Source organism: Thrips palmi, unplaced genomic scaffold, assembly GCF_012932325.1.
Source record: "Thrips palmi isolate BJ-2018 unplaced genomic scaffold, TpBJ-2018v1 HiC_scaffold_1, whole genome shotgun sequence".
Classification (NCBI taxonomy): domain Eukaryota; kingdom Metazoa; phylum Arthropoda; class Insecta; order Thysanoptera; family Thripidae; genus Thrips; species Thrips palmi.
Genome location: NW_023144620.1, coordinates 9,619,286 through 9,638,108, shown reverse-complemented (window position 1 = coordinate 9,638,108; position 18,823 = coordinate 9,619,286). Strand labels below are relative to the sequence as shown.

General features: G+C 43.3%; 4 protein-coding genes and 1 non-coding gene across 13 annotated transcripts; 4 read left to right on the top strand and 1 right to left on the bottom strand.

Annotated features, from left to right (window-relative positions):
- The first annotated feature begins 375 nt into the window (after nt 1-375).
- LOC117643888 (homeobox protein OTX1 A-like) lies at nt 376-3,214 on the top strand. Its single transcript, XM_034383045.1, has 7 exons — nt 376-784; nt 1,250-1,451; nt 1,570-1,693; nt 2,090-2,182; nt 2,268-2,352; nt 2,721-2,801; nt 2,880-3,214. The coding sequence occupies exons 1-7, from the start codon at nt 376-378 to the stop codon at nt 3,212-3,214; spliced, it is 1,329 nt and encodes a 442-aa protein (XP_034238936.1).
- Nucleotides 2,557-2,628, top strand: Trnam-cau. Its single transcript has one exon. It is a non-coding gene; the product is annotated as a tRNA-Met (tRNA).
- Nucleotides 3,215-3,613: 399 nt separating the features above from the next.
- Nucleotides 3,614-8,855, bottom strand: LOC117642463 (cullin-2). Of its 4 annotated transcripts, none has more exons than XM_034380740.1 (13): nt 8,701-8,855; nt 7,457-7,807; nt 7,271-7,377; nt 6,979-7,160; nt 6,722-6,888; nt 6,348-6,642; nt 5,940-6,263; nt 5,711-5,857; nt 5,539-5,616; nt 5,367-5,433; nt 5,072-5,277; nt 4,770-4,985; nt 3,614-4,674 (listed from the first exon to the last, which is right to left on the bottom strand). In XM_034380740.1, exons 2-13 carry the CDS (start codon nt 7,774-7,776, stop codon nt 4,543-4,545), a joined length of 2,241 nt encoding a protein of 746 aa, XP_034236631.1. In that variant the 5' UTR covers nt 7,777-7,807; nt 8,701-8,855; the 3' UTR covers nt 3,614-4,542. The 4 variants fall into 4 exon arrangements, with proteins under 4 accessions (XP_034236631.1, XP_034236706.1, XP_034236883.1 ...); XM_034380815.1 differs by having other exon boundaries at nt 7,457-7,804; nt 8,701-8,834; XM_034380992.1 differs by lacking the exon at nt 8,701-8,855 and adding an exon at nt 8,469-8,595 and having other exon boundaries at nt 7,457-7,804.
- A 221-nt stretch (nt 8,856-9,076) lies between these two features.
- On the top strand, nt 9,077-16,338 carry LOC117642204 (serine/arginine repetitive matrix protein 1). 6 transcript variants are annotated; one of them, XM_034380185.1, is made up of 18 exons: nt 9,077-9,263; nt 9,438-9,609; nt 9,780-9,869; nt 9,955-10,077; nt 12,081-12,251; nt 12,330-12,628; nt 12,707-12,838; nt 12,922-13,082; nt 13,163-13,296; nt 13,384-13,667; nt 13,736-13,901; nt 14,007-14,120; nt 14,203-14,276; nt 14,354-14,614; nt 14,688-14,802; nt 14,886-15,032; nt 15,144-15,257; nt 15,342-16,338. In XM_034380185.1, exons 2-18 carry the CDS (start codon nt 9,598-9,600, stop codon nt 15,447-15,449), a joined length of 2,505 nt encoding a protein of 834 aa, XP_034236076.1. In that variant the 5' UTR covers nt 9,077-9,263; nt 9,438-9,597; the 3' UTR covers nt 15,450-16,338. The 6 variants fall into 6 exon arrangements, with proteins under 6 accessions (XP_034236076.1, XP_034236515.1, XP_034236333.1 ...); XM_034380442.1 differs by lacking the exons at nt 9,077-9,263; nt 9,438-9,609; nt 9,780-9,869; nt 9,955-10,077 and adding exons at nt 10,861-10,962; nt 11,632-11,711; XM_034380271.1 differs by lacking the exons at nt 9,077-9,263; nt 9,438-9,609; nt 9,780-9,869; nt 9,955-10,077 and adding exons at nt 10,861-10,962; nt 11,632-11,714.
- Nucleotides 16,339-16,498: 160 nt separating this feature from the next.
- Nucleotides 16,499-18,404, top strand: LOC117642665 (persulfide dioxygenase ETHE1, mitochondrial). The gene is made up of 6 exons (XM_034381123.1): nt 16,499-16,928; nt 17,090-17,234; nt 17,315-17,500; nt 17,583-17,765; nt 17,973-18,089; nt 18,171-18,404. Exons 1-6 carry the CDS (start codon nt 16,749-16,751, stop codon nt 18,218-18,220), a joined length of 861 nt encoding a protein of 286 aa, XP_034237014.1. The 5' UTR covers nt 16,499-16,748; the 3' UTR covers nt 18,221-18,404.
- The last annotated feature ends 419 nt before the right edge of the window (nt 18,405-18,823 follow it).

Genomic DNA, 18,823 nt, shown 5'->3' with positions numbered 1-18,823 from the left:
ATCACCCGCTTTAATTTCTTGATTGAATAATGTTCGGACGGTTCCGCGGAGCGCCCCCGCCCCCTCGCCTCTCCCGCGCCCCGCGCCCACAGTGACAGAGGAGTGACCGCGGAACCAAACGCCATCGCCAGAAAGTTGTTAGGAAAATCGGCAAAATCGACGATGCTGGTGCCATTGAAGCCGTGAGCCCACCACCCTGCAGTGTCTGCCGAGCCCCATGGGGTGGCGTGTCACGAAGCAAAAGCCTCGGCTCCTGTAGGGCCGAAGGGACAGTCCGACGACTAGCGAGGGACCCACCTGGCGGCTGCTCGCTGCCTTGACCAAGGCGTTGACCAAGGCGTTGACCGCCTCGCCGCACTTGGGCGTCATGAGGCGATGTCAGTGACCATCGTGGCCGGGGCCGGGGCTGGGGGGGCCGGGGATCCCGGCGGCGAGCTGGACTCGGACCTAGGCGGCTGTGGGGGCTGCGGGGGCTGCGGCTCCGAGTACAGGATCCGCTTCGCCGGCACGCTGGAGCCGCTGGACGCCCTGGACGCGGGCCTTCCCCCCGCCCCGGCCCCGTCGCCCGCCCCCGCCGGGCCGCAGGTGGCAGCGGGGTCGCAGTACTCCATCACGGGGCTGCTGCAGTCCCTGGGCGCCGGCGACTGCACCCTGGGCACCCTGGGCTCGCTGGGCACCTTGTCGGGCTCCCTCAGCACCACGCTGGGCACGCTGGGCAGCCTGGGCGCGCTGGTGCAGGCGGAGCAGCCGGCCACGCAGCATCACCTCGCGTTCAGCAAACTGGGTGAGCAGAGAGCAGCGCGGCAGGCCCACGGCACGTCGCGGACCTCGCGGAGACCGCGACCACGCCGTCGGGGGCCGCGAAGAGGCGGGGCGACGCGACGCGACGCGACCCGCAGCACGCCGCGTCCGACTAACTACTCCAGTCCGCGGCGCCGGCCGCCGGGCAGCCCCCTCCCTGCCCGTCGCATTATGCCTTTTTATCAAATTATTTCTAAATGCATTACACTTGGCTCCGCCCTCCCTCGATACTCAATTTGGTTAGGACAAACCTGTTGTGACGTAAGCTAATTAAGGAGCGGAGGGCGGCAGGCGCGGGCCGCGGGGCGAGGGGGTGCAACGTGGGGAGGGGGAGGGGAGCGGCTTGATTCGAGGCGCCGGACGCCGCGGCAGACGAGTGGTTTGCTGCTAATTCCATCCCGGATGGTTTAGCACAAATGTTACTGACAGCCAGGTTTTTGTTTTCCAGGATACAACGACAGCGTGTACGCCGGTTCCATGTGCGGGCCGGGGCTGTCGCCGGGGGCGGGGCAGGGGGCGGGAGGCGGGGCGGGGGTGTCCGCGGGTCAAGGGGCGGATCCGCCGTCCCCCCTCGGCTTCTCGCCGCTGTCCAGCCCTGCGCTCCCGAGCAGCGCGACGGGGCACGGCAAGCGGAAACAGAGGCGATACAGGTACAGGTACCGGTAGCTTGAGGTGGCTGGGTGGCCTCCTAATGCCGTCCGATCACTTTTTACAGTGCACTGTCCTGGAATGACTTTAGAGCTCCGCGTTCTTCGTCTTTTGGCTCAGGACCACGTTCAGCAGCGCCCAGCTGGACGAGCTGGAGCGGGCGTTCCACAAGACGCACTACCCGGACGTGTTCTTCCGCGAGGAGCTGGCGCTGCGGATCGACCTGACGGAGGCCCGCGTGCAGGTTAGGTTAGGTTAGGTACACTGCAAATGCAAAGGCGATACCCGAGTACATTTTTTGGCGATACGGTACAATTGAGTATCGCCAATAAACGGCATTACGGAAAAGTATTGCCTTCAGAACGGCGACACACGGAAGTATCGCCAAAACCACGGCATTAAACTAAGAACTTGTCTCCTTGATTTCTTCAACGTTTCTAGCCAAATCGTGGCAATACTCCAAAGTATCGCCAAATTTTGACGATTTCGTGTATCGCCGTTTTGAAGGCAATACTTTTCCGTAAGGCCGTTAAGGCCGCGATACTCAATTGTATCGCCAAAAAAGGTACTAAAAGTATCGCCTTTGGATTTACAGTGTAGAGACACTTTGGCGACTTTGACGCGGTGTGCGGCTTGGCAGGTTTGGTTCCAGAATCGCAGGGCCAAGTGGCGGAAGCAGGAAAAGCTCGCCGTCAAGCAGCACCACCACCACCAGCAACCACACCATCACGCGGTAAACACTAAAAGCAAACTCAAGGAAAGGGCTAATTTTGAGGTGTTTCTTTTTTTCATTTTCGTAATTCTGATAACGCATGCAGCCATCACAAGAGCAGGAGCAGGCGGAACATCTGCACCACTACCAACACGTTTCCGAGGTGGCGTCCACGCACATCAATATGCCTGGTGAGGTTGCATCACCCTGCCTTCGTTCAAGCGTTATCGCCGAAGAGTCAACAGAAGCTTGTCGCGTCGCTCCCACTGGCTGGCTCATCTTCGAATCTAGGCGCGTTTCGTGATCGCGGTCGCGCCTTCTGCGCATGCTCGTGCCCGGTTGCGCTGTGCGTGACGTAGCTTCAGGCGTGCTTGGTGTGGGCGTTCTCACTGTGTAGCAGAGTGGCGCAGTGGAAGCGTGCTGGGCCCATAACCCAGAGGTCCGAGGATCGAAACCTTGCTCTGCTAGTCTTTTTCCTGCGCGTCTTGGTGTTCCTAGTCGACATGGCTGAATGAAGTTCATTTATTTGCTCGTCGAATGAATGTTTCTCCCCTTGCAGTGTCGGTGTCCCCGACGCCGTCCCCTGCGCCCACCATGGCCGACGGAGGCCCGATGCTGGGCAGCGCCGCCATGGGCTTGGGTAAGGACTGACGCCTTCCTGGCCCGTCTTGCGGGTTGTTCGGTCCGTCCTTCATGTTCCTCGTGCTCCTGCCCGCAGTGCCACCCCTAGGGCCGCTTGGCTCCATCGGCTCGCTGCACTCCGACCCCAGCCCGGTGTCCGGCATGGGGCTCTTCCTGGGCATGGAGTGGGGCGTGGGCGGCTTTGCGTCGTACCCCGTGTCCGGAGTGGGCGGGTGCCCGCCGCACCAGCCGCACGACGGCGACCTCGCCAGGCTCAAGTCGTCGCCCGAGCCGCCGCCGGGCCAAGGCGGCCAGGGCCACGAACAGCAGTCAGCCCCGCACCATGGACACCACGGGCACCACGAGCACGCCCACCACGGCGCCACCGACGCCCTCATCGGAAGGCTCGGCCTCCACCAAGTCAACGACTAGCGCGACTAGCGCGCCACCGAGGCTGACCGACACTGTCTCCACTGGACCATCCCGCCGCCCCCCTTTCACTCCGGAGACACCACGCCATTCTCCAAGGTGCGGCATGCAAACCCGCCAAGCCTTCCCTGTTCAGCCCTCTTCCTTACACATCGATTCAATGTTGAGGGGCTTCCCTACTCGCCCCTCCTCGGCCCGGCCAGGCAGGCCAGGTCAGGCCCGGCACTCCGGCAGGGCTTCTCGCCCACCATGTATACTGGCACGAGGGGGAGCAGGGGCTGGTAGCAGGTTCAAACACCAACCAGCAGACCGCTGTGTAATAATAATAATAATTAAACTGAAATTCTGATAGATGCTAGTGATTTCTTTTGAATTCTGGGAGTAAGAAGTGAAGGACAATAATTATAGATAAACACAACTTTATCTGCCTTTTCAAACAAACATGATTAAATTGCCACAAAACAATTTAGCAGAAATTTCATCATCATGCTTATCACAAAACAACACCGGATAAAAATTATTATTCATAAAAAATTACATAATATACCAATATGAATACGAAGGATTGCTTACATCTCATTCAAATTATGAACTGTTGCACAAACTTAACTTTATCCGGGTTACTTCCTTAAAAATAGCAATACAAAGTTGCACTTAAGAGGCTCACATCCAGAATTGCAAAGAGTGCCTAGAAATGACAACACACTCAGACTTTCAGAAATAAAATACAAATATCATAATCATTTGTCAGCTCAGCAAAGCCTCAGGCAATGAGGTAGACAAGTGTTATGAGAAGAAGTATGGTAGTCCATGTATGAGCAACAATTAAATGCTGCTTCAATTTGTTTTTGAACACATGCGCTTTTCACAGCCTGGGCATAACTTTACTAGCTTTCATAAATTAATTATATGTGAAGTAATTTGATCTATCATCCATTTTGGACCAAGAAGTGGAGGGGTACAAATACGGCATGCCCCTTGTGAAAAAAAGTATGATACAAATGAGAAAATATGAACTCCATGGCACAGCTATTTGACAAACAGAAGTGGTTCATGAAAGTCAAACTTCATTGTTGATGAAGGTAGACCCAGAAAACTACTTAAACATGAGAAATACATAACATTTGTCTCCAGCTAAAGCTTGGTTAATCATCACACCTTATAAACACAAAATCCAGGAAAAACATCAGCAAATTTGTCAGTGACAGTCAAAAGTCAATGTTGAGTGTGTGTTCCACACACACAAAAATTAATGATTCACACATCACATTATCTTGCTCTTTTGTCATTGGCTTACACCCTGTTCTACAAGCAAACAAATAAATATTCTCTCAAGCAATATACATGTATTCATCAGGTGAGTTGGGTGTCCTTTCGAGGTATTGTTTGTCAATGAGAGATTCAATGCATTTCTTTATCATGCTGATTGAAGGAGCAAATGTAACTTTGGATTGTCCTAGCACCTATAAAGCAAAACACAAAACAATCAATAATAATAATAGTTTTATGGTGAGAATGCCAGAAACCTCCATGAAAGACTTTAAAAACAATACAGTACCTCTTGTATTAGCGCATTGTGCCTCAAAACCCGTCGAGATTTCATTATCCTTACAATAGCTGCCTGAAGATATAGTTTTCGGTCTTCGTTGATTGCATTCATGGTATGTTCCACTTCCTGAGGGGAGTCTCTAACCATAGCAGCAGTGATCCTTAACTTTGTGCGTTTATTACTATAATCCATATTTAGTTTTAGAATACTCTCAGAGGTCAGATTCTGTTGAAAAAAAAAAGGGAAAGAGACTTTACTTTCAAGTCCATCAAAACTGAAGACTTTGCATTTGTAAGACTCAAGCACATTACCTCTGATGGATCAGGTGAAAGCAAGAGCTTGCAATCGATAAGACTTGCAATATGTTTTAGAATAACATCCTGACTCAATTTTAGGGCTTGCTCAACTTCACTGCATGCCATTTCGTTGGTATCTTCAAATAGGAGCATGATAGCCATTTGAAATGTCTGCATAGTTATTATATATGGCTTCTTCAAATAACCAAGCTTTAAGTCACCTAAAAAAACAAGTAACAAGGTGATAAATTCAAGAAAGAGATGATAGATAGGTCCACAGTAAGATTAACATCAATCACAGAATAATCACCTTGACATAGATGATGGAACCATGTTAGTTTCCGTCCATTAAAGTTTTTGTGGTAAAAAGTTTCAAACTAAAAATGAAACATTAAATTAGTTTATTTTTTGTTTGCAAAACACATAAAGAAACTTCAGCATGGATGAATCAATCAAACATGCATTACTGTTGCAATATTTACCGTTTGAACAGATTTTTCCAGCTCTTGAGGTACAGAGAAAGTGGAAAGTGATGTGAGGTTTAGAGGCCAAGCACCCGCCTAAAACAAAACAAAATGGACAACAATGAATGCAATAATTCTTCAATAGTATGTGCTGGTGTTACAGTGATAGAGTGCAACAAATTGTACTCACCTGTAATACATAAATCGAGAAGTTGATTCCTAAGTCAATGCTTTCAGCCTTGAGGTGAGCATTAAATTTGACATTTAAATCAGTTGACAAAGAAATGTCCGTAAACATGCGATGGAGTTTGTTGGTAAACTCATAGCCACATGCTTGCTGTGAGAGAAGTGCAAACATCAAAACATTTTAAGAAGCTCAGGAAAATAAAATTTGTTAACCAGTGCATAATGCTACACACCTTAAGTCTGTCAATCATGGCTTCTTCTGCATCCATGCTCTGGCTCTGTTGATGTATAAGCCTCTTTGCTAACATCCTTGAGTAGAATTTCTGAAACGCGTCTTTGTCATCTATGTACTTAAAAATAGTGATGGACTGAAAGAGCTTTTCATCAATCTCAGTATCTGATATGCCTTTGGAAGACTTCTTCAGTAAACAATCACAGTACTTTGCCAACAGCTCAGGTGACCGGCAAGGTGTTTTTGGGTTAGGCCGAGTGTTCACAACAGAGATGCATGCTTTGTCCAGAGCTCCAATAAATGATAAGTCACCATGGAATACATTCTGCAAAGATAACAAAGATTAACACTACCTATTTGCCAAGTTCACAGGAAAGACAGGAAATCAGAATAAATCACACAACTTTACCAAAATTAATGTCCGGTATTTGTTATGGACAGCTAGCAGGCTTTCAATGAACAGGACATGGTAATTGTCACCACGTATTCCAGCAATAGCTTCTGTGCCTTTCTGTTTGATGTGTTCCATTACTTCGCTAATGAGCACGCTAATTCCTCCTTGAACTGAGCGGAGGAGAGGATATAAAAGAGCCAGATCTCTTTCACGTTCTTGCACAACCATTGAGTGGCATTCACTTTGAAGAAGTCCAAGATGATCAGCCACCATATGCTGCTCACACTTTGCTTTCACTTTAGGATGTGTTCTGAAAAAAAAAAAATTTTTTTAAAGGATTTATTTTAATTGACCTGATAATATTATTTTAAAATAGAAAGGATACATACGAAACATGGACAAATCTTTGACTACGAAGTCTTTCTTCTTCCAGACGCTGTGTCACTTTTTCCATATATTGGGACACATCACATTCCTGTAATAGCTTGCTTGCCTCTCTCTTGTAAAACTCCCCACTTGCTTTTAAAAATGGAGCCTCAAATATTTCCTGGTAGAGCTAGAAATTGAAAATATTGTGTTATTTAGGGGCATGGCAAGATCAATAACACAAAGTTCACTACAACTTTAAGAAATTGACATATCTTACTTCAGGGTTTTGGGACTTGCGGTACTCTTCAACGCTTACAAATGACATTATGACACCACGGATGACATCAGTGAGATGGTGAGAAGGGTTCCCTAATCTATCTTGTTGAATTCCTTCCAGAATATGACTAACAAGGTTAGCTTGAAGAGGCTTTATCATTTCACGTTTCCATACTTCTAAACCTGTAACCAGAGTAGACATCATCTGTATGTAAAAAACAACAACGACAAAAAAAACCAAAAAAACACTGCTCCATTTATAATAGATGAGTTTCATTCGATCAGGAGCGTACCCAATTCTCCTATTTCCATTTGTTCCTCAGCATTGGGAGTAACATTTCCATAAATTATTTCAGCCTCTGAGAGCTTCTGGCCTCTAATGTGTTGTGTATTAAGGTATCTACAAAAATAAATAAATTTAGTGACAGAATTACTTTGATAATAATTCAATAATACTAAACAAGTTAAGAAAAACTTACAAGTAGAGACGGTGAAGGTAAATGATGCCTTGGCTGTATTCAACCCATGATGCATGGTAGGCTTGAAGCAAACTAGTCTCTCCCTTTGAACGGACTAACTCAAGAAGTCCTCTCACATGGTTCTCAAGAAAACTTTTAGTTTCCAAGTAGAGTCGATCTGCTAGTGGTTCAGGGAATGACACACACAGCGAATAGACATCGCTGAACCGGTCATTCCAAATAGCCCGAGGAACATTTCCTAATGTTACCACTCCTCTTACAGTTTCTTGAAGAGTATCCCATGTTTGGTTAAAATCAACTGTTTTGGGCTTCAAAGACATGGCTTGTCACAATATCAAAGCCAATAGCCTGCTGAGAGAAAGTTAAAGCAAACAAGTTAAAAATGAGGAAAGAGAAATCAATGCGGACAACACATTAAATTAGGTCAATATAGGTCAATAATCATGATTGAAGAGAAACATAATCCTTGATGTTTAATACTAGAATAATTACTACCATCAATGGAACAAATCAACTAATATTTTTCATGAGAGTCGAATAAAAAACACTATCATCAACAATACATCCTAAAAGATCAAAATATGGTCAAGTGAATAAAAAAATGCAAGAAACATAAAGTAGAATAGAACATTAATTGAAGAAAACAAAACTAGCTCAGCTTGGACAGCCAAAATTTAAAAAGAAGGTCCAAGTAACGAAAATAGTTCAGCAGTATCAAAGATGTGAATAGAAAATTGAGCTACATCAGAAATGTCAAAGAGAAGTGATAGGGAGGGCCATTGCAAAACTCTGGACAGCTGCCTTAAATAAACAAATGCCCTCACCCTAAGGACACATATAAAAAGAAAAGAAAACGCTACAAGCATAAAGTTCAGCTCAAAACAATTTTTTTTGAGACTCAAAATAAAAGGGCAGGGTGACAAGCAGATCAGGACAAAATATGGGCCAGATGATCAGTCCTTAACCTAAAAGATGAGAATAAAACGAAGAGAAAATGGCCTATGAGCCTCGCCTCTTAAGTATGCACGCAAGCTTTTGAACTGTCAACAACTGTGACGTCTTCTACAAACAACCAAAGTCGCAATTATGACGCGTCGAAAGTATCAAAACAATATTTGAGGCGATATTATCGATGAATGGGTGGACGAGAGCGGCGTACTGAAGCACTGATTCCCAGGCCTGGCGCTTTCAGGAGAAGTGGCGGGCCATTTCAACGTATTAGGAGGCACACGACTGATACATACCTAAAAATTTACGTAAAAACTATTGGAAAACTTAAGTTTCATTCATTTCATTTTCCACTCAAGACGATGACGATCAGGGCAACATGGCAGACGAGTTTTAATGATTGTGATTTCTGTTGCCAACCGTCAAACGTCACTGCTCCTGGAAGTGGCTTGTCAAAAAACTCACTTTGTTTCGTAAATGCTTCAGCGAATTTTTGAACTAAAGACACCCGAAACATTGGAAGGTTAAGTGTATGGCTGTAGAACTTTTCCTTTAACGATTAAGTGAAGGCAGGTCCGCTGTGGTGTTCTGCTCGCTGATGAATTTGAAAATTCCCGGTGCTCCTATGACTTCCGTTTCGGCTCCTTTCCGGAAAGTTTCCCTTTTGATTCCTGGTATTCTTCTTTTCTCCAAGCATAGCAAAGCAAATGTTGAAGTGTTGTTGAAAGCTGAAGAAATCAAGCAAAACTTGGTGAAACAACTTTTTTGAATACAGCTGTTTGTTTTGTGAGAATTGTTGACGACAGCAACTGGATAACTTATCCAGCCACAGTGCTAAAGTGCCCAAGAAGACAACTGTGTAGGTTCTAAGAAAGTTTAATATTAACGCGAGTTGTCTTGTAGACCTTTCAGTCCGATCTCACTTTCCAAGCATATTGGGAGAAATTTACGGCTTTGGGACTCTCTGCAAGTGGTCTGTGCGACTGCCTGATGAGCAGCTTCTAACTAAGCCTCCTTCTCGCTCGTCCATTAGATCCTGATGTGAAGAGTTCCATTCGTTGAAGTTTGGGTATTTCCCATGTCGGCTTCGGGGCCTGCGACATTTTGCCGATAAGCGTCTCTCTCATCACTGTCGGTGCCTCACTGACGATAATTTCAACACCCAATCGGATTAAGAAAGCCCACCCGCCAAAATGATGTACACAGTAAGTTGGTTTAATATCAGAAATATTTTTGATAAATCGCATCTGAGTTGTCAATTAACCTCACTTTCGGCATTTGTGTATTGTGCTGAATTTGTGCTTTGCTGGAAGTGTGTTGTTCTGGTGGCTGCATTTATATGTTTGTCTGAGCCGCAATGTCATTTTGTTTGTAGGGGACCACTGCGGAGCAAGACAACCGCTTCAGTGACAAAGAGAAGAAACTTTTGAAGCAAATGAAATTCAGCGACAGCTTAACAAGAAGAGTGAGTGCTACATTCAAAAAATGAAAACAAAAAATTGTTGCTGGTTTATAATGTCGCTGCTTTAATCTTAAAACTTAATTCTCAGGTTGACATGTCAAAAGTTAAGCTGGACTCGATAAAACCATGGATTACAAAGAAGCTGACCGAGATTCTCAAGCTTGAAGATGATGTTGTCGTGGAATTTGTATTCAATCAACTGGAGGAAAAGGTGAGAAACTGGGTTCCTGTTATTTAATTGTAAGAGATAGTACTGGTTATTTGTATTTGTTTAGTTACTGGAATATTTGTGTAGATTCAATTTTAGTAACAACAAGACATAATCCATGGTGTAGGCACATTACTCCTAGATTATGCATCTATCAGGTAACAGTGTCTCATTTTTAGTATGCCAGCTTTTTGCAGCTTTGTTCCTCTTGGTAGACAGTGGCATAATCAAGCTCCCAGTTTGCTTCAGTTCATACTTTCAACATCATCAGAATATTATTTGTATCTTTTATTATCTCTCTTGTGGATGCATTGATTTCGACCATCATATCAAGCTGCTGTGCTGGCCAGAATATTTAATTTTATGTGAGAATTGATTCGTTTTTTTTTTTTAAATTGGCTAATTTGATTTATGGGGGATGTCTTCAATTTTCTGGAGAATTCTTTATGTAGTACTTCTGTGAATTGTTCTCCTTGGATTTATCTGTAGGACTCATCTGTGTGTTGAGAAATGCTTCCTAATGTGAATCAGTGTGGTGTCTTGTACTTCATGATGGATCCTCATCATAAGAAAACACCTTCAAAATGGTTTGAGATTGTGACTTTGGATTTTCAGCTCTAAAAATAGTGTCCCTTTCTTTATTTTTCATTCTTTTTGAAACAGTGTACATAGGTTTACTTGACTTTTATGAATGTGTACCAGTGAACAGTTTGTAGGAAAGTGTATGGGAGTTTTTACGCTTGACTGATAATGCGAAATTTTGTTTCGCCCTGGTCAGACAGTTTGGTTGTATTCTGGCCCGCGGCTCACTCGCTCCGCGGGACTGCCTCTCGTACCCACGATCTTATTCACCCCACCAATTGAGTCAGTAAAGTGTTAACATGCAAGGTTTGTACCAAATCTTTTAGTCCTATAATTTGCATCAGCTCTTGCCTCTGATTTATTTCCCATGTTGGGTATTGGTCATAGTATTACTACGGAGTGCTCCTTCTAGCTTAACAAAAGTTTTTTTTTTATATCAAACTAATTACTTCCAGCCATTTCACTTGGTCTAGTGGTAAAAAATACTCTTTGAGTGTGTTCCTTCAAATTTCCAAATTGTGTATATATATATATTTATTGTGGTGCTTTCCAAATTTTTAGTATGTCTAATGTTGATCAAAAGTCAGTTTTCAACATTGACATGGTATCAAGTTACAAACAACTATTTTTCATTTTTGCTAGTGGTTTAAAAATTTTTTAAATTGGAAGTGATTAAATTCTAGCCACCCTCAATCTGCATGCAATTGCATAATTTTGGCAATAATCTTAATGAAATGCTCTCATGATGATGGATACTATTTACACGTAATTTTCAATATCTTGAAATGAACATACTATTCGTGCATATTTCAGAGGGAAATTGCCCACCCCAGCCCAAGTTTCCTTTCACTTTTCTTGCGTTTCTTTTCTTTTGTCTTCCATTTTTAAGATGGTATCAAACTGTGGTGGGCTACGCAATTTTCCCTGTGAAATATGTAAAATATGACACTGAACTTATACTATGGTTCAATTCAGCATTCTAGCGGAAGAAGGCGTACTTGTCTGAGTCATAAAGAAGCTATGGCATGGGACCACGGAGGTTGAACTGCACACAGGTGGTATATACATTTATGGACCCCTGCAGCACTGAACAGGCCTGCAGATGGTACAGATCTCCATGTAATACTAGATTTAAGGAAGGTCGACAATGATCCACCAGAGCTCATCAAATAGTGTTTACATTTACACATGTATTGCCCAATGTAGGGTTCAATACCAGGTGTTTATTTTTATTTTCAACTGGAGTGGGTATCTTGACCACACTTCCTATTGTTGAAGGATAATGTACGATTAACGCCACAGTGCTTTTAGAGTGCTTTCAAACCAAATCTCCTTTAGCTTGGAGGTGCATTTATTATTTTATTGCTGCTATTTCTAGAAAGTAGTTATAAAGCTGTCTCCTCTTCCCACCTTTTGTTCCATAGTTCCCGGACCCCAAGAAGATGCAGATCAATTTGACTGGATTCTTGAATGGAAAGAATGCTCGCCTCTTCATGCAAGAACTATGGGATCTACTGTTGTCAGCTCAGGACTCTGTGACTGGAATACCAACTCAATTCCTGGAGCAGAAAAAGGAGGAAATTAAGAAGAGAATGGTTTGTTTCTTCAAAACAGTATTTTCCATGAATTCCCTTTGTCTTCCATTGCACTTATTTCTTTGGTATCTTTTCTAGGAGGAGCAAGAGAAATTGCATGAAACCCTTGCAAAGAAAGTAGAGAAAGATAAAGAAGACAAAAAAGAAAAGAAGAGGGACAGAAGCCGTAGCAAAAGCCGTGAAAAGAAGAGAAGTCGCAGTAAAAGCCGTGAAAAGAAGAGAAGTGGCTCTCGTGACAGGCACCGTGAAAAGGACAAGAGGGATAAGGACCGCAGAAAGGACAAGGATAAAGAAAAGGTGAAGGACAAACCAAAGGATGGATCTATTAAAGAAGTTGAAAGTGACAAGCCCAAGGAGAAAGAAGAGGAAGACAAAGGGTATGACTTAAAATTTTCCTTCCCCAAGTCATTTTTTATTAGCATAAAAATAGCCTTAATGTATGTTTGACTCGACAGATCTTCTGCGACTGCTCCTGAAAACAGTCAAAGCAATGGTGATATCCCTGATAAAGAGCAAGTGGAGCAGGAGCCTTCAGGAAATGGCGACACTGCACCCAAAGGCCGATGGGATAGCAAAGAAGTTGTAGTGTATGTTCAATTTTTAGTTGCAATCCATGAAGTGCTGTTTTATTCTCCGGAGAACTGTGTGACATGGTTGGTTTCAATTTCAGTAAAGAGGAGCCAAAGGACCCAGAAGAAGTCAAGCGTGATAGGTCTCGCTCACATAGCTCGTCTGCATCTTCAAGGTCATCACGAAAAGAAAAGGTGGATGAAAAGAAAGACAGGCATTCATCACGTTCAAGCAGTTACAGTTCTGATGATTCCCGTAAAGGTTTGCATATAAGACTTTTGGTAGCTTTTAGTGTGTTTGAGAAACAATTATTAAAATATTTTCTTTGTTTCTCTCATTAGGAAAGCATTCAGGTAAAGATGCAGACTTTGAAATTAGAAAAAAGGAGGATAGTGTTCAGAAGAAAAGGCATTATCGCTCAAATAATAGGGACTCTTCTGGATCTGATTCAGACCGTGGTCGCTCAAACAGGAGAGTAAGTTTTGCATCCACCTTGAGTCTCGATGTGTATTTCATGCCTTATACTGCAGTGTAGAAATTTTTTTGTTTTCACTATTTGCAGGATCATAGAGGGAGTTTTGGCTCACCCCCGAGGTCTCGTCGACGAGATGATGATAGGGATCGTGACAGGGACAGGGATCGGAGGGACCGGGATCGGGACAGGGAACGAGAGCGCGAAAGGGATCGAGAAAGAGAGAGAGAACGTCGCCGTCGTTCGCTAGAACGTGAGAGGGAAAGGGAGAGGGAGAGAGAGCGCGAGAGGGTCCGACGGGACCGGGAACGGGAGAGGGAGAGAGAAAGGGAGAGGGAGAGGGAAAGGCAGAGACTGTCATCAGGGAGGCGGAGGTAAGTTCCGTTCAAACTTAAGTTGGCGTTTTGTGTAAATTTTATTAAATGGCCTCTGTGTTTTGTAGGAGCCCACGCCGGAGTTCACCCAGGTCCAATTCCCGCAGGAGCCCTCGTAGAGATAGTCCACGACGATCTCCCCGAAGAAGTCCCAGGCGGAGCCCACGCAGGAGTGTGCGGAGGTCGGAGTCACCACGAAACAAGAGCGCGTCCTCCAAGCACTCACCATCACCTGTAAGACTTGTTCATTGTTCTCTCCATTGTTGCTGGACCTGTTCGTATGTTGTTATTAGGATAGAATTAAATTTTCTTTATTCACTCTGCTGTTATTTGTCACAGCGACGGAGTATATCAGACTCCAGGCAGCCTCCCTCACGGTCACAAGATAATAAATTAGATAAAAAATCTAGATCTCGTAGTCCCATTGTTGCTGTAAAGAAGCCAGTTGCAGAGGTTTGTTACTTGTTACTTAATGTTGAGCGTACAACAGGTACCTTGGATTTTTTAATTTAATACTATACCTGACTGTCAACAGGGTTCACGCAGCTCTTCTGGTACCCCTTCCCCTGTGAAAAAGGATAAAGAAGTCAAATCCATCAAAAGTAAACGGTAATTACTGTAAATTTAAATTGTCCTTAAGCCATGTGTTCAAATAGTTTACTTTTATATGTGGTCTTTGGGTGCAGGTCCAAGTCTTCTGATTCAGAAGATGAAACTCTGCCCAAGAAACCACCAACTCAACCAGTTAAGGCGTTGCATGGAAGAACAGAGTCTCGATCCAAATCTCCACCGGCGGCAAAGTCTACTAGATTGTCTCGATCAAAGTCCAGGTCTTCTTCTAGAGACTCCTCTCGGTCAAGGTCCAAGTCTGACTCCCGAACACCAAAGAAGAAACCTGAACCTGTTTCTGTTAAAACAGATTCCAGTGCAGAGCAGAAAGCTGATAAGCAAGTGTCTACTTTATTTGACTTCTTTCTTCTGTCAAACACAGGTTATAATTTTGAAACTTTTACCCTTTAGGAAACAGACACTTTCTTCAGGTGATACCTTATCAACCAGTAAAGCTGCCCGGAAGAAGAGTGAATCAAGATCCCCTTCGCCTAAAAGAAAGAAATTGAACAGCTCCAAAGAGGAGGTACATACATCCTGCACGATATCACCATCTTTCATTCTTTTATTTGTGTTCTCATGGATTTTCTTGTGCTTTTGCTCGAGTAGGTTCAAACATCAGATTCTGAAAACTCGCATGATGATAATAAAAAAGAGAAGAAGAAACCTACAGAATCCAGCCCAGAGACAACAGAGAAATCCAAGAAGAAAAGGAAGAAAAAGAAGAAAGCGGCTGGTTCTAGCAGTGAATCTGAAGTAAGTTCCTTCTGAAAGTAACAGTAATAAAATTACTGAAACTGTCAGGAAATTTTTGTATCAAGCCAGCAGTATATTTTGCTTCTACTAATCTTTGTTTTTGTCTCTCAGGAAAGTGATGCTGAGGCAAGTGGAAAAAAGAAAAAGAAGGACAAAAAGCATAAGAAGCACAAGAAACATAAGAAGACCAAGAAGGCTAAAAAGCACAAATCTGATGCTAGTGAGGTAGGTGTCGTCCTGTTTGGATGGACTCAGTGTTGTTGTCTGCTTTGCTACTTTTTTACTACAAGATAATTGTTTTAATTCCAGGAATCTGCTGAAAGTGGAACTGAGAGGGGTGAATCACTTGAAAGACGCTTAAGGGAACGTGCATTGAAGTCTATGAAAAGAGAAGACAACAGTGATGACAGTAAATAGTAATTGATGTATTAATTATCCTACTTATGGCTGTCTATTCCTACTCAAAACCTTTTGAGGAAAAAAAAATTAAAATAAAAGCTACTGGTATCACTCAATTGTAAACTTCCATATTTTAAATATTAACTCTTCCATAAGTATCATATTTTCCAATGTCCACTGTTTCTGTATTCACACACTGGTTGATGTGTCTTTGTTATTATTTTCATGGAGTGATCACCTCTATGGATTTTATAGAGTGACTGCGAGTGATGTGCTTTGCACGTTTGCTTGCTTGGTTTATGTGTGGAAATGTAATGACAGTGTCACGCGGCCATATTTTCTGTTGAATTAGATGATATCCAATGACTGCTATTATATTCAACTGTTTTTAAGAATAGTAACACTTGGAGCACTGAACTTATGATGCATTTGCTCTTGGATTTGAATTGCAGTGATTTGGTTGTAGCTTTAACCAATATTTCATGAGGAAGTGTGCAATTCAGCCAAACAAAAAATTTGCTGGTGTTTGCATCAGATTGTGAATTTAAGTTAGACCGAAGCTGGTCATAAAATCTGTGATTTTTGGCGTTCTCAGCCTTTCATTGAAGAGGGATCAAGGCATGGCGGACTAATCCATTTTCAAGATGTGTGCCTGTGTTCTAATTTCGTTGTTCTTTTGTTTGTGACTGTTTGTTAGACACAATTTTTAAGGTGTCGGTTGGAATTCTTATTTCTTAAGATCAGTTTGAAAATCTTTGTGTACTGTTCAGATACATCAGGGGCGAATAGTTACAAAGCAAATGAATCATGAACTAGCTGCTTGCTCTGTGAGGATCCGAGCGAGGACTAATCTGTTTGTATATGTGGCTATCAGTGTGAGATGAATAAATTGTGGAAGCACGTGAAATGCCGTTTTCCCTAAAACAACCCTCTATAATTCTTGAAAAGCTCGACATGAAGAAGCACGCCGAAGTGCGCCGCTCGCTGGGTCGAATCCCGAATGATTCAGGACCGCACTCTGCTTTGGCACTGTTTTGACGTTTTGGCAGACGCGTACTATACCCCCCCCACCATATTTGGACTGGAGGGGGAAGTTGGAGATGTTGCTGGGACTAGGCGTTCGTTTCATGTGATTGACATTCCTTAGGTTATCAATCTGTAAATTCAGCGCCGAGCGCTTGATGTTGCATGACAGGTCTTGAAAATTAACATTTGGAAGGTTCTGATAAAATTTTTCCCGTGGTCGGAGGTCTCAAGGCACTGTCACTGTCCCAAACTGTGGTTACATAAGGCTAATTACCTTAACCTCGCGCTACTATGAGTCACGCAATACAGATTACACTACGCAAGTTGGGGGGCTTGGCACGAAATGCCCTTCCGCTAGGAGCCCGGCCGATCGATACATTCCACCTGACAGTACAAAACCTGAGTCTGAGTCGCGCTGCTTCCACCATGACCAACCAGATTCCCTTCTCTGCAGACTTCCTGTTCAGACAGGTAAGATTTCATGCATTGTAGAATTTCCTCTCTGGTGAGTTCTCTTTTTCTCGGTCTTGTTCACACTGACCCAAGTGATATGGTTGTGTGCAAGCACAAGAAGACAGGTGTAATTGTTACATTGTCCCTCTCAAAGTGAACAATCCACTTTGTTTTTACAGATGTTTGATCCTACTAGTTCTACGTACACATATCTTCTGGCAGACCTAGACTCAAAGGAAGCCGTTCTCATAGACCCTGTGCTGGAGCAAGTTAATCGTGATGCAGGAGTCGTGAAAGATCTTGGTCTCTCCCTTAAATTTGTCAGTAAGTACTGGGTTGTGTGAGACGGTATTGGTATTTTTCTTATCCAGGCATCTTTTTTCACATCCCCTCTTTTCCTCTAGTGAACACTCATATGCATGCTGATCACATAACTGGCACTGGTTGTCTCAAGAGTGTTGTTCCTGGATGCAAGAGTCTCATATCTGAAGCGAGTGGTGCCAAAGCTGATGTCCATGTCGTTCCTTGCGAGAAAATTCAATTTGGGCGCCATCAATTGGAAGTGAGACCAACACCAGGTCATACAAGTGGTTCGTTCTCTTATCTTATCTGAATAATTTAATGTATTGTTTTGTTTTGCTTTGTCTCTTCATTTTTTAATTTTTTTTTCAGGATGTGTGACATATGTGTGTCATGAACAGGGCATTGCCTTCACTGGGGATGCAGTTTTGATCCGTGGATGTGGTCGAACAGATTTCCAAGAGGGAGATCCTGCCACCCTATACAAATCAGTTCATGAACAGATTTTCTCATTGCCAGAAAATTTCAAGTTGTTTCCAGCCCATGATTATAAAGGTAAATATTCACTGTGTGTCACATAACTTCATTTTTTTTTCATCCATAATAAATATTTTTTTATATGATGGTAAATATTATTTTTTTTTAAATTGTCTTCTCTTTACCTAGGCATTTTTGCCATCTAAAAGTGTTCCTGGAGATTTTGTGCTCAAAAGGACCTGTTAATGTACAACGTGTCATGGAAAATTTTTCTTTCTTCTACAGGATTAATGGTCACAACTGTTGAGGAAGAGAAAAAATTAAATCCTCGGTTGACCAAATCTCTGGAAGAATTTATTGAGTTGATGAATAATTTGAATCTGCCTTATCCAAAGAAGATTGGTAAGAATGTTTAACAAAATAATGGTAGTACTTTGATGTAGAAGGAGTAGATTGGTTTTCACTAATCTTTTATCATTTCAGATGTGGCTGTCCCTGCTAATCGTGTATGCGGGATTCAAGGGGAATATTGAAGAGTGAAATGTTGAAACATTGTGAACTGCTAGCAGCAACATACCAGTGATGAAAAAAACTTTGAAAGTTTCATGACCATAAAACTCCTGCCTAGTGACTGCATGAATTCAAAGATGTGGATTGTGATATTGAAGTGTACTAATATATTTTTAAAATATAAATATTGAAAAAATCAGCACTTAAGTTGTGATGTTCCTTGTGATTATGTTATTCTGTTATACTGTTCAATTGTTACAATTTTAATCAAAATATTTTGTTTTACTCATGCATGATTGTGTTTTAGTTTTCACTTTTCCTTTCGCGATAGTGAAGGCCGTTTAGGTCATCACGCACACCACTGGCGACCAACGCAATCTACGATCGGACGGAAATCGGCTTTCCCGATGTAAACTGTCCAGATAAATCCAATTATAATAACAATCATTCATGAGAAAAATTGCGATGTGCCGAAACAGTGTGCGTACATGCCAAAGGACCACATTGTCAAATCGCTGTTGTTGCGTCCACGTGCCGACCTCCCGATAACGGTTGTGTCTCAGCATTTCTCATGGTCTGAGAGACAAGGGCAAGCCCCAGCCACGCCTCGGCGGCAGTGCGACAGG